At 44.5% G+C, this 13,216-nt stretch overlaps 1 protein-coding gene across 1 annotated transcript in view; it reads right to left on the bottom strand.

Annotated features, from left to right (window-relative positions):
- DUS2 (dihydrouridine synthase 2) overlaps window positions 1-13,216 on the bottom strand; it is a gene marked incomplete at its 5' end in the record, with an annotated part of 471,998 nt that overhangs the window by 207,576 nt on the left and 251,206 nt on the right. The window contains one exon of the mRNA XM_086950567.1: window positions 11,433-11,519. Within this exon, the coding sequence (XP_086806693.1) occupies window positions 11,433-11,519 (87 nt within the window). The remainder of the gene's footprint in view (window positions 1-11,432; window positions 11,520-13,216) is intronic.

Below are 13,216 nucleotides of genomic sequence, written 5' to 3'. Positions count from 1 at the left end.
CAGATAAGGCATTATCAAAGGTAAGTAACATGTTTATCTGATAGAGACTTCTAGAAAGAGATTCCTTACCTTAGAATAGGTAGGTCTGCAAAACGAATTCACACTAGAAACTACTGCATGATCGAACAGACAAAGTGTCTCTCCCTACAGACCAGACTGTCCAGGCAGTAGTGCTTGGTAATTGTGTGCAGAGACGCCCGTGTTGGTGCCTGGGAGATATTAGAGACTGGAACTCTGCGTGCTAACGCAGTGGTGACAGTCTTGGCTCAGGTGGAATGAGCACGCAAGCAGTCAGGGGGTTGCTTCTTCACCAATGTGCAGCAGATTTTGACACAAAGTTCAATCCATTTTAAGATGGCCCATTTGTGTATCACCTTCCCTTTCTGGGTTCCAAGATACCCCATGAAGAGTTGGTCATCCCAGAACTGTCTTGTGCAGTCAAGGTAGAAGGACAACATTCTTTTTGGGTCCAGCTGGTCAAGTCGCTCCTCTTCTTTCGAGGGATGAGGGGAGCATAAAAGGTAGGCAGGGTGACAGACTGGCCTACATGGAACAGGGTCACCACATTTGGTAAGAAGAATGCTCAAGTGTGAAGGACTGGCTTCTATGGATAGAATGTAACATAAGGAGGTGCACCAATAGCTCCTGTACCTGGATATGGATCATTGCCTGAATATCCTAGACTCGCCTCTACGGAAGTAAAGCCCAAATCCACACTGTGCCCAGAACTGCCGAAGGGGAGCAGGACAAACTGAAAGTGCTCATGGCCCACTTCGAACCGCAGGTATGGCCTGTGGGCAGGAAAAGCAGGGATGTGGAAATATGTGTCCTGTAAGTAAAACACTACCATCCAGGTTCCCAGGTCCAGGGCAGACAGTACTTGATCAAGTGTGAGGATTCTGAATTTCTCCTTCTTCAGGAAGAAACTGAGAGGGAGAAGTCTTAGATGGCGTAGGTCTAGGAAAAGGACGAAGGCCTATAGCCCTTTCGGGCATAAGAAAGTAGCTGGAATAACAACCACGCCTACTTCTGATGCCAGTACCCTCTCTACGACTCCTTTGGACATGGGAGCTGCCATTTCCCAGCGGAGTAAGGATATGGGGACCTCTGTCATCCTCCCACAAGTAGGTGGCATTTTTGGATTGGTAGTTACAAAGGGGAGGGAGTAGCTCCTTTGGACAACCTGGAGAACCAAGCGGTTGGATATTATCGATCTCCAGTGGTGCAAGTGAAGGCGTATTCTGCTTTCTACTGGATGCCCATGGTGGTCTGACAGCAAACTATAGAGGCTTGGAGGATGAGGCTGCCAGGGCGGAGGTGACTGGCCCCACCTCTGGCTATCTGACCCACAAGGTCTGTGGGTACTGCGCCCTTGCCATGCAAGGGATGATCAGCCTGCAGGTTGTAGTAGCTGGGCGCAGAGATGCAGGTGAAAGCCCCTTCCGTGGCCACTAAAGAAGCGTAGGGCAAACTGGGTTTGGCAAGGGTTTATGGAAAGGCCCAAAGTTCTGGCCATATTCCTGCTGTCCTTGAAGTGCTCTAGCGCCGAGTCGACTTTGTTCCCGAAAAGCCAGTGGTTCTCAACCAGGCGTGGCACCGAAGGGCCACAGATAATGAAATTGTTCTGCCCAGCATGTTGGTGGTGTCCAGCTCACATTGGATGGTGACCTTTAGCTGAAGCTCTCTCGTCAGTAATGGCTTGAGAGAGTATGGTGCCTCTGAGACAATAGCATAGAGAAACAATGTGTTCTGTTAGAACAACGACAACACTGAAAATACAGTTGATTAGTAACTATCTCAATAAGGCATCAATCTCTTTAGAAATAAAACGACTAATTTCACTCAGTATATGCACTCTTATTGAAATGGACCCGGATACCTACTGAGCTGTAATGAGCATTTGATGAGAGGGACGGTCCTACAATGAATACCACCATTTTGTCTTGGCATGGATTCTGGGAGATGGGCCTTCCGGGTCTAAGCTTAGATTATGGAGTAAGTACAAATAAAGGAAACACAACATCCATTAAGTCCAAAGCTCTGCCAATTGCCTGAATCTGGTCTACTCTCTGTGATAACCAAAAGAAAGGAATACAAATGCAGTGAAACATTTTCCAATCTTGCTCAAGAGAAGGTAGACAGATTATTTACTTTTTCTAGTTATTACAATTACTATTATTTATGAAAAAACTAACAGTACGGGTAAGCAATATCACCCACATTACTTCTACATTGTTGCCTTGGCCGGCCACATACATTCCGTAGTGATCTTCTCCACCTCTTCCACCCCTCTAACTGCATATTAATAGAAGTACATTTCAAGGAACTGGCAGTCATACTTAATGCTCAGCACTATAAAGCGATGGGGGCTCAGTTCAGACTAGAGAGTAATTAGCAGTTCAAATGAGGAAACAACGTCACCAGAAAATGTGTTGTGTGCATTTAGATATTCATGCGAGTGGAGCGGTACCTTGACCTTAGCAGGAAATGAGTGAGAAAGGTACTATGCAGAAGCAATGTGCCTAGAAGACAGAATGCTGCCGACACAAACAATGATGAGGAGAGAGCAGAGTTTGAATCCTCTATAGTATATGCTGATTGCATAGAATTCACACCAAACTTGCAAAGATTATTACATATCCAAGTCAGGATAAAACCTCCATGAGGCGTCAAGGAAACAGGGTTCCCTTAATTCTGACATTTATGAAGTTGTTACATGGAATAATGCATCTGTAAGCTGAGAAGAATAGGAAATACAGACATGCCATGTGCCAAAGGACTTTGCTGAAACCGTAAATCATGTATTGGAGGAGTGATTCTCCAGCACATAAGATCATGTTTCACCAAGAAGGTTTGGTGCTCTCAGAAGCCTGTGGTGTTCTTATGTATAAACCTAGGATCCTAGTAGGATACTAAGTGGAAATACAGCTATACAGCTAGCCATTCGGACATATTTATGGCTAGCAAAGCTCACGGTATTATTCGTCTACATCCAAACATTGTGGTGCAGTTCAATCACAAAAGTGCCCAACCATGGAACGTTGTACGAAAAAGGTATGTATAAGGGCTGTAGTTGCCTGGTCTTATGTTGCCATTTTACATGTCAGCTTAGTTTCCCGCACAGTGCTTTACTGAGGAGATGGTTGCAGATGGGCTCATTGGCACTTATTTTTGGGGACTGGCCATTCTTTCTCCTCAACATAATTGGAAGCAGAGCAAGAAAGAGAAAAACACAGAGGGAGGAAAGGAGCAAGAAGAGAAAGACTGAAAAAACACAATAAAGGGATAAAAAAAAAGAGCCTGCAAGAACGGAATAATAGAGCAGGGAGTGTCTGGTGGGGGAAGAACGAAACATGAGGTGAAATCTACATTACTCAGCCTTGGTTTTCAGCAATGACATTTGTCACAGTCAGCTGCGGGCACCTGTGAAAAATGCAGCCTCCGGCACATATTATTTTACAAATGAAACACTGTCCCCACATTACAGAGGGGTTCTGAATTTAAGGAGGTTCACTGAGTTTGAAGGACTCTTTATTCCACAAACTATGGCTGGCACACCGGCTCTCTCATGCATCTTACGATAGGGGGAAGGTCTCGGATGGCTGCTGCATATTTCCTTTACTCCTTCACCGCTTAACCAGTCACTGACTACAGTGGTGTTCTGTACACCTAGTTTTATTGTGGTAGAGATACTACATTGTTATTGCCCCTAGTGTTTTCCTACACTACTGTAACATGGAAAAAAACAAAGCATATTCTAAATAAAGCTGTTATATGCTGCTATAAAAAGCTGTAACTCAGTGTGTATGAATATGAGAATGAAGCTACCTCCACCACCGCTCCACGGTGTGCTTAGACCAGCGGGAAGTGGGTAAAGTCTACCTCTTCTGAGAGCACAAGTTCACCTCGTGTCTCGATAAACCTCAGGGAGGCGGGCAGAGGCAACTGCTGCAGTGCTGCATTTCCAAAGCCTATTATGCCTCTTCCATATCTGCAAAGATTCGAAAGACATGATACGGGTATTGCAAAGCTACCTTCTGTTACCTTTGGTACCCGCCCCAGGCTGGCTTAGTCCCTTGAGAAAAAGACAAGACACTGTAGATGCTGCACTACCTCACACTGCCTTATCTGGTTGTGGAGAGGTACAAGGGGTGCAGATGACAAATTACACACTCAGCAACAGTTGTGTCACTCTAACTATACCCACTTCGGTTCACTTACAGAATAGCTTTTTAAACTTCGTCACACCACCCGGATGGATGCCCCATTTCACACTGCCACATCAGGACCCGTATTATGTAAGGGCACACTGTCCTTGTTTGCGCCAGGGCGCACCTTTCAAAAGCTGTGCCTGGCGCAGACTGGGATAATGAGCCCTATAATGATGAAATCCAGAGTGGCTGCTTACAAGCCGCTCCATGTGCAGACGCCAAGCTGGCTGCACTTTACAGAGAGGACTAAGATCTCCCTGCAGGCGGTGCACTGAGTGACTGCACCCTCCTGCAGGGGAATATCTGGGTGGTATTTGAGATCCCTTAACCCCTCGTCCAGAGAGCTGTCCTCAGGGGTGCACTAACCTTTCTCAAAGTAAACAGAAAGCTCTGCAATGAAGCAAACGCATAGTTGGAGGTACTGGCTTCCAGGATTGTTCTACCCAAAAGGAGTCTACAATCCCCCCGTATTTTTGGGTTCACCTTCCTTTTGATTAACTCTGTGTTGTCCAGTGGCCCATTCCCTTGATTGTAGACTTTCCCCCCTACAGGCCACACACCTTACCCCATTCCCCAAGCTACAGAAAATGTATGTAAGGCAATGACCTCACAGCCTAGTTTAACTATGTCCTATCTATCTTATGGTTGTGAGTTCATGCTTGAGAAGAGTAACTTATATCTAAGGTAGTATCATATACACTCCCTCAGACAACATATAGTCCAATAGCGGTTGTGTGTATGTACTTATAGATTTTTGTGATTATACCGAAGTTGATTTTGCACGTATCAAGAATGTGAACATTTTTTTTCTTTTATTTTAGGCCCTTGGGATTGTCCTGAAGAGGTGTAAAAAGCTTGCACGGGGCCGAAACACAGAGACACTTCCAGGAGGCCACTTCACAATAAAACATTATTAATTAACCACGATCAGTACTTACAGTGTTTCTATACATTCTGTAAAACAATCTTTTTACTTTGTTTAAAAGAAGCAACCGACCTAATGGTCAAAATAGGCTCATATGTGGAGAGGCTATAATGAGTAAGACGCCCAATGACTTGGTATTCTTTAATGGAATTTGTTGTATCTATGTACTGACGCGATTGATGCACCGCCTGTTTTGATATAGTACCTACCCGAACATGAATAAATAATCAGCTACAATGCAATATGCCTATGTGTAACAGAATCTGTGTTTATGCTTGATATGGATGGTGAGATGACTAATTTCATAATCATAAGACTGCCCTTAGAAATAGGAATCAACAGGCCACTAATTCAGTTACCCCTCGAGGGTTGCATTTATGCCTCAGAGAATATACTTTAGGTTTGCATTCGTTTCCCCCATCTTCCAGAGTTTGCAGTCATGTCGGAGTTGCACTTACAAAGCATAAGCAGCCAGACTTCTGTGAGACTCGGGGATGAAAAGCAGATAAAAGGTGTGTAAAAAGAACTGGTTAAAGGTATATTTTTTGTGCAAGTGAGAGACCTAGAATAAAGTGGTGCTAAGATACCAGCTACCAGTGGTAGACATAACCAGCTTAGAGATGCAAATCACATTTTATTATGTTGAATTGTATTTTATTGGGGGTATTTATAAAACACATCTAGTTTCAGAGACAGCTGTGTACTGTACATAGCAACAGTTCACAAAACCAGCACGCCTGAGGACAAAGAGTAATGCGAATAGGTTAGTAATGAGAACAAAGTACAGTAAGGGCAAACACTGAAAAAAACAGGGTCTTGGATGGCCGGAAACTTGCTAAGAGGTCTATTTAGATACTGCGTAAATAGAACCACTGATGGAACAAGGCTGAAGTGCAAAACGGAATGATTCTAGAGTCTTAGTCCTTATGATGAGATAACTTGTTGACGAGTTCATCATACGTGCGTGATTTGGATTTCCAGCCCTGCTAGGGATGTGCTTTTATGTTTATACCACGATTTTGTTGTGTTTAGAGACAGGTTGGTCAGGTTAACTCAAGTAAAATACTTTATGGATCACACAACATTCTTTGAAGCAGATTCAAATATCGTACCTGCAAGATAGGGGAGATATGCTTGAAGGTTTTTTGGTTGGGGATTAGTTGAGCCAATGCAGGAAGAACTGCTTTTAACGATGCTGATGAGAACATCGCGAGACCAGAGGTTAGTGCCTTGCATCCATCAATGTGTGACCAGACGAGGTTCTGGACTGTGCGCTGGAAGTTTGTACAACAGAGAAAGAGCTGAATTTTGAACTGTAGCGTGAACATGAACCATTCTTTGAGCCTTTTTTGACAGATGGTCCTAGAAGAACAGATAGGCATCAAAGTGAGTGTCAGGCATTAAGTAGACAATGCAAGTCCCGGGAAGTCCTGGCAACTTGTATGAGGGGCTCTATGGTTCCTCCATTTATCAGGGCAATCTCGGTCTTTATTGTGTAGTCTTTCAGATACACTGTAGACACCAGAGGTGAACGTTTTCTCCCAGATAAGTATGTAGTGAGTCAATTTAAAACAGTGTCGGCGAATCTATGTGTGAATAGAGTGTGTCAAGTAAGATACCAAAGGTCACTTACAGTCAAGTAGAACCAAAACATATTGATCGCCATTATCAGTGATGGACAGGATGCCATCTATGCTTACATGATGGTAGTCTCTGGACTTCAGCAGGGTCTATTCACTGGTTGGGAGCGTTGGGGATGCTTGAGAAGATCAGTCTGCTTTTTTTTTTTAACAACAAATTTTATTGATTTTTGTTTTGACATTACATTTTGGCCAACATGGCCCAGCCAAACTTGCAGTGCAGTAACAACCCGCCACCCACCCTGATGGCACAGTTAGAGATTACATAAAACAATTCCACCATCCCACCCACGAGCAGCATGTTAAATCTTCCTTTATGGACTATACAAGTCCATTGTAGGAAGCAAAGAGCCTCACAATCCACCGCCATATTGTCGTATTTCAGTGTCAATGAGGGAGTCTACCGTGGGGACCCGGGCCAAGACTAAGCCTCTGTGGTTCGCCCACCACTGCCATATTTTTGCAAGTTTCAACAGGCACCACCGAGCTCGATAAACCGCTATTTCCATAGCCATACAGTGATCCTTTCCTTGCATCCAGGTACCCACTGTGGACGGCAACGCATCATTCTACTGCCTTGCCATATCATATTTATCAATCTGTTTTTTAAGCAACTAGCTTTAGTTTCTTTCACAAGTTTTCCATAGGTAATGGAGGCATATGATGGGCTACTGTTGCAGAGCTCATGTTTTGAGCAGCGGGTGATTTTCATCTGCCTTTAACGATAACTGGAAGACACCTGAGATAAGGAAGGTGAGGGTTATGCCCAATTTGGGTCTCAGGTGATAGGGATAAAATGAATGATTAGAATAAATAGGTCACCTAAAAAAAAAAAAAAATAGGTCACCTTCATAAAGAGTGATTTTAGAAAGTGTAGGATGGTAGTCAAGATATTGTGACGAAGAGTTTGAACGAATGACAAGGAAACGTACTTTGAGGGTACTTTGAGGTTGTATGTACGTCATTGGTGGATCATTGGCCTTTGCGGACTTAAGAGTGTGTCAATATTTTTATTAATATATACTTTAATGCCTGAATATATTAGCACCATCCCTGTGCTCAGATGTCAGTTTCTTGTTTGAGTTTTTCCGGGCACTGGGATGTGGAAAACGCATTCTAATTTGTGACCTTTTCAGACAGAAACAGAGGCCATTCCACTGAAAGGGGAGGTGGCGAGGAATTTGCAGTTAGATAAAGTATCCACCATAACAATCATAACTAAAGATAAGTAACTTGCTCTTCTGGTGAATACTTCTTACTGCAGATTTCTCAGCTGTAGAATAAATACCAAAGCAGTACCTCCCCAAGGTGGAGAGTCTGTGGAGTGGATTAAGACCAAAAACTCAAAAGGACTGAATGGGCGAAATACCATTCCTGACAGACCTGGCTGTCAAGGCACTAGTGCTCCAAGAACGTGTGCACTGATGCCGACACTGTGGCATGGCTGATATCAAGAACAGACACTCCACGTGCCAACACAGTGGTAGCAGCCTGGTCCCTGGTGGAATGAGCCCTTAGACCTTTTGGAAGCTGCTTCTTGGCCAATGCAAGCAGGAAACAATCCACCCTCAAAAAGGTATTGAGGCAGAGAACACCACAAAAATCTGGTTGGCCACCAAATGGTCTTAGGTGCGCTTGATGTAAGAGCTTAAGGCTCTTTTGGGTCCAGTCGATGGAATCTATCTTCCTCTTTCGAGCAGTGGGGTAGAGCATGGGACATTGGGAGGGTAATGGGTTGCTCAACGTGAGAAGGAGTCGCAACTTTTGACAAAAAAGGCTGCCTTGGGTCCTCAACATAGTTTGTCTGGGAAAAAGGTAGAGTATGGTGGCTGCACTGAAAGAGCTAACTCACATGAGGAGCTGAAGTGATTGCAGTGAAGAAGACAGTTTTGAAAGTCAGAAGGTGCAACAGGAAGATGTCTACTGGATTGACGGAGGTTCCCATTAGGAACATCAGAACCAAATTAAGAACCCACTGTAGCATCACTAACGGTTTTGGGGTGGGAAAGGGGCTTTAACATGTGTGCCAAACCTTTAACAAATTGTACCACAATATGTGACTTAAACAAGGATGGTTGGTCCGGCAGACACAAAAAGGTAGAAAGGGCTGATAAATAACCCAATGCAAGGCCTTTTGGGTCGAAGACAAAACAAACAATAAAACATCCAACAGTTTGGCTTGCACAGGGTTTGTTTTGTGAATTGCACATTAGGTCACAAATTTGTACCAGTGTCCTGCGTAGATGGACCTCGTAGACAGGTCTCTGGCAGCAAGGTTGACATCCATGGCCTCTGATGGCAGACTGAATGCATTCCCCTGCTGCCCCTCAAACTACACACATGCATAAGTTTGGTGTTCAGAGCAGAGCCCTGCCCTGCTGCAACAGAATATCCTCCCAAAGTGGTAGCTTGATTGGAGGACAGATAGTCATGCCTAGAAGTTCTGGGCACTACACTCTCCTGGCCCAATCCACAGCCACTAGGATGACTTGGGCCCGGTTGTTCCTTATGCGTCGCCAAGAAAGATCGTTTTTGGAAACAGATATGTTGACACTGCATATTTTTGATGGTGGCAAAAAGATCCACTACGGTTCTTTCCACTGTTGGAAGATGCCCAGTGCATCCACTACTTGTGATCGCCCCAGGCTTCACTAGATGAGCCAATTTGCTTTGACGCTTAAGGATTCCACTATGTTGTTTATGATCAGGGAAATGCTGTGACGCTCCAGCCAACTCCAGAAGCGGAGCTTCTCTTGGCACAAGACCCAGAGCCCCACTATGCCTAGCTTATTTTAGTACCAAATGGCAATGGTGTTGTCTGTGAGAACCAGTCCTGCCTTCCCTTGATGGTCAGTAGAAAGACATTTTAAGCACCAGGCCCATGGCCCATAGCTCCAACAAATTATGAAGAGCCGGGTTTCCACCGGAGATCAGAGCCCTCTGATCTTCACCTTTCCCAGAATGCCTCCCCAACCCAGCACTGACACATCCACCACCACTGTCAGCTCCATGTGGGGAAGGGAGAGGAGTGTGCCACCCGTCAGTTTGCAGGTGAGCAGCCACCAGTGCACCTTGTACAGCCTTCTTTGAAACTTGGATGATGTCTGCCAGGTTTCTTGGGGCTTGGGCCAATGTACACTTCAAATCCCACTGCAGAGCTCGCATTTGCCACCTGTCAAAGTTGACAAGCAAGATGCACAAGGCCAACAAATCTCAGAGCTGCTCTCACTAAGATCCAAGAGCTAGGCTGAAAAATCTGGATCACAGTCAAAATGTCCTGGGCTCGTTTAGGTTTTTGAATGGACCTGAACTGCACTGTGTCCCAGACAGCTCTACAAAATGAAGTCTGTGTTCAGGAGTCTGGTATGACTTAGGCTCCTTGATTGAGAAGGCGGTCTACGACTGACTGTGGAGAGCCCACCTTCAAAAGCCAGTCTCTCTGGTAGAAAAACACTAGTACTGCTAACCTCCGAAGATGAGCAGAGACCACTGCTAACACTTTTGTGAACACGGAGGGGCACAGGTAAGGCCAAATGGGAAAATGGGAGCACTGCAAAATAAAAAAATGCTGTTGGCTAACCTTGATTGGCAGAGTCTGGACACATAATGACGGGCACATGAAAGCTCAAGTCCTGCAGGTTCAAGGCAAACATCTAGTTGCCCGGATCCTTGCCAGACTGAACTTGGGCCAGAGTGAGCAATTTGAATGAATCCTTCAGCAACAATGCATTTAAAGGGCGGACATCCACAATAAGAAGGGCTCTGAATTTCTGTAGCACAAGTAAATAGTGGGAGTACCAACCTTTTACTAATTCTGATGCCTGCACCCTCTCGATGGCCCCTTAGGATAGTAGGGCTCACACCTCATGCAGCAAGATGGAGATAAACCTTGAAAACAGGAATATGTCTGAACCCTCGACTTAGAGCGGCAGTGGAATGTCTGTGGCTTCTTTCCGTATTTGCTGACGTACAGCCTCGCTTCATTGACCTGGATCGCCTTGTGATGCATGAGGGTACATTCCTCATATGACTGAATCATGCCCAACCCAAGCACCAGAGGCACAGCTTGTGTGGGTCTGTCACTGACATCTGTTTAAAACAGTTGCAGCATGATTTGAGATCTGTAATCTTGGGTGGGAGACACTGTTCCCTTGCACACTGGAATAGCTGGAAAATCTTGTAACACCAATGAAAAAAGGAAAATTAGATCTGGATCTGTGTTTGAAACCAGAGAAAGAAAGGAACTGACATTGGTGTGCAGGGAAGGCACTTGTATGTGGCTCCTCTCTGTTACTTTTGGGGTATAAAGAGACCCATGCCCCTAGGTGGTGCTGGACTCAGTCTGGAACCTGGGAGATATTCTACAGTTGAAGAGGCTGCAGTTAGAAGTATCCATCAGAAAGAAGGAATCAAAATGGAGAAATCAGCAATGATAGGTTATAGAATTTGGAAGGGCTACATTTGATATTCACTACGGCGTACAAGGTTGGCACAATCGTAGATCTGACAGATAGGCATTCGAAAGAAAAGTAGGATGCAGAGACACCCAAGAAGGTTGGAGTGGATGATAAGGCCACCCTTGGATGGTGTATTACAAATTTCTAATATCACCATTCACCTTAATGGAGCATCTTCTAGTTCCTAGGATATACTTACTTCGCTATTAACGGAATGGAGACTGCTTCAGAGATGGCTTTGATGGCATCACAGTGAACAGGATGTTGTGGTCTCTCCTCCTTCTTCCTTTGCAATAAAAGTAAAGGCAATATCATACACAAAATTTGTATCACACTTTATATTTTATACGATAAATACTGTGCTGTGCAATTCATATTCAAGTACTTGCATTAATAGACACTGCAGGGACACAATCCCATATGGAAAAATACATAATTTAGCCATTACATTTGTGTTCTGCAATTTGAGTTCAAGTGCAATTAAAATTCAAGTACTTGCATCAACAGAAAGACTATCAGGCGCTTTCGTGTTTTTTTCCATTCTCAGATTTTATTTGATTTTCCCCCTAAAGACAGACACTAATGACTCTTGCTGTAACACATAATGTTCTACCATGTTACTTTATAGCATGTCAGGCTAAAGTGATTTACATAGTGGCTGAAACACAGAATGGCCATTATTAGGATTGCTAGGATTTGTGAGACAATGGAGAGCAGATATTAATGTGATACAACAGATTATCATTCTGACACCATAAATAAATATGGCATGCATTATCTATCCAAAGGGCTAAGATCTTTCAGTCGCAGATGCTTACGCTCTTTTACTTTTAATAGAGACGTCTTCATTTCAAATATTTGCAATAAATCTTTGCTAAAACCTTGCTTTGATTGCTCTTTTATTAGAAATGTAGATTAACAACTGATTCTTTCGATATTATCTTTTTGGAGAATTAAAAAACAATGTAGGTGAAATGCAAAGCGTCGAAAGTTATTTATTAGGGTTATGTAAATAAAAAGCTACTTACTTTCTGTAAAGGTATTTCTGGTGGTTACGTAATCTTACTGTAGATTCCTCACCTTATGAGATATACTTCCAGTCATCTAACTGTTCAAGAAAAACTCCTAGCAGTATCTTTCTCATGCCCCCAGGTGGTGCTATGCAACTTCAGCTGCAACTCTGCATCCACACACGATTACATAAGAGTATATTAGGTACCAAACTGTGTTATGCGTCCCAGACACTTTTTCTGCACCCCATTGGGGAGTGCAGAGAGGAAGTGAGAGAGCTACAATACTGTAGGGACAAAAAAGTCCACTGTATGGTAATCGACGTGTACCCCTGCTCGGAGTGCCCAACTGTACAGGTGTCTGGCTCCCATATGCTGATTTTTGTTGTCATAGGTAAACACAGATCATGCGTGTGCACCATGACATATGCTTGTCTCATGGATTGCAGTCTTGTTGGAAAGGGATGTGTGCCCAAAGCGCTACCCTCATAGTGGTTGAAGATGTATGAAGACGGCTCCTGCAGCAATCGGGTTTGCTGCCCGTGTGCAGGACTTAGCTGGTGAACCCCCCCATATGCCAAGAGAGGGCTGCTGTGAAGAAAGCTGTGTAAAAATATTGCAGTGCGTTAAGGTTGGAAGCCTGTGTGGCACAGCTGCAGCAGCCCTGAGAGTCAGGAATGGGCTGCTGTGGAAAAGACTGCGTTGGGACGAGGGACGAATCCTGCGCAACACCGTAGCGGCGACCCTGTATGCCAGGAGGGCAGTTGTGGTAAGAACTGCTGTGCGGTAAGGTACAAATGCCTTGCCTGGCAATGGTGTGGCAACCCTGTATGCCAGGAGGGGCTGCTGGGAATAATTGTGCTGTGTGGATCAGGCAGGAGCCCATCAATTTGTGAGCAGCGTTGACCTGTAGGTCACCAGGAGTAATGAGAACTGCAACTGACCCAACCCAGTGAACCGAGCGAGGACGCTG

Source organism: Lissotriton vulgaris, unplaced genomic scaffold (assembly GCF_964263255.1).
Source record: "Lissotriton vulgaris unplaced genomic scaffold, aLisVul1.2 SCAFFOLD_886, whole genome shotgun sequence".
In the NCBI taxonomy this organism is placed as follows: domain Eukaryota; kingdom Metazoa; phylum Chordata; class Amphibia; order Caudata; family Salamandridae; genus Lissotriton; species Lissotriton vulgaris.
Note: the sequence above shows the minus strand (reverse complement) of the source record. Positions and strands in the feature narration are given on the sequence as shown.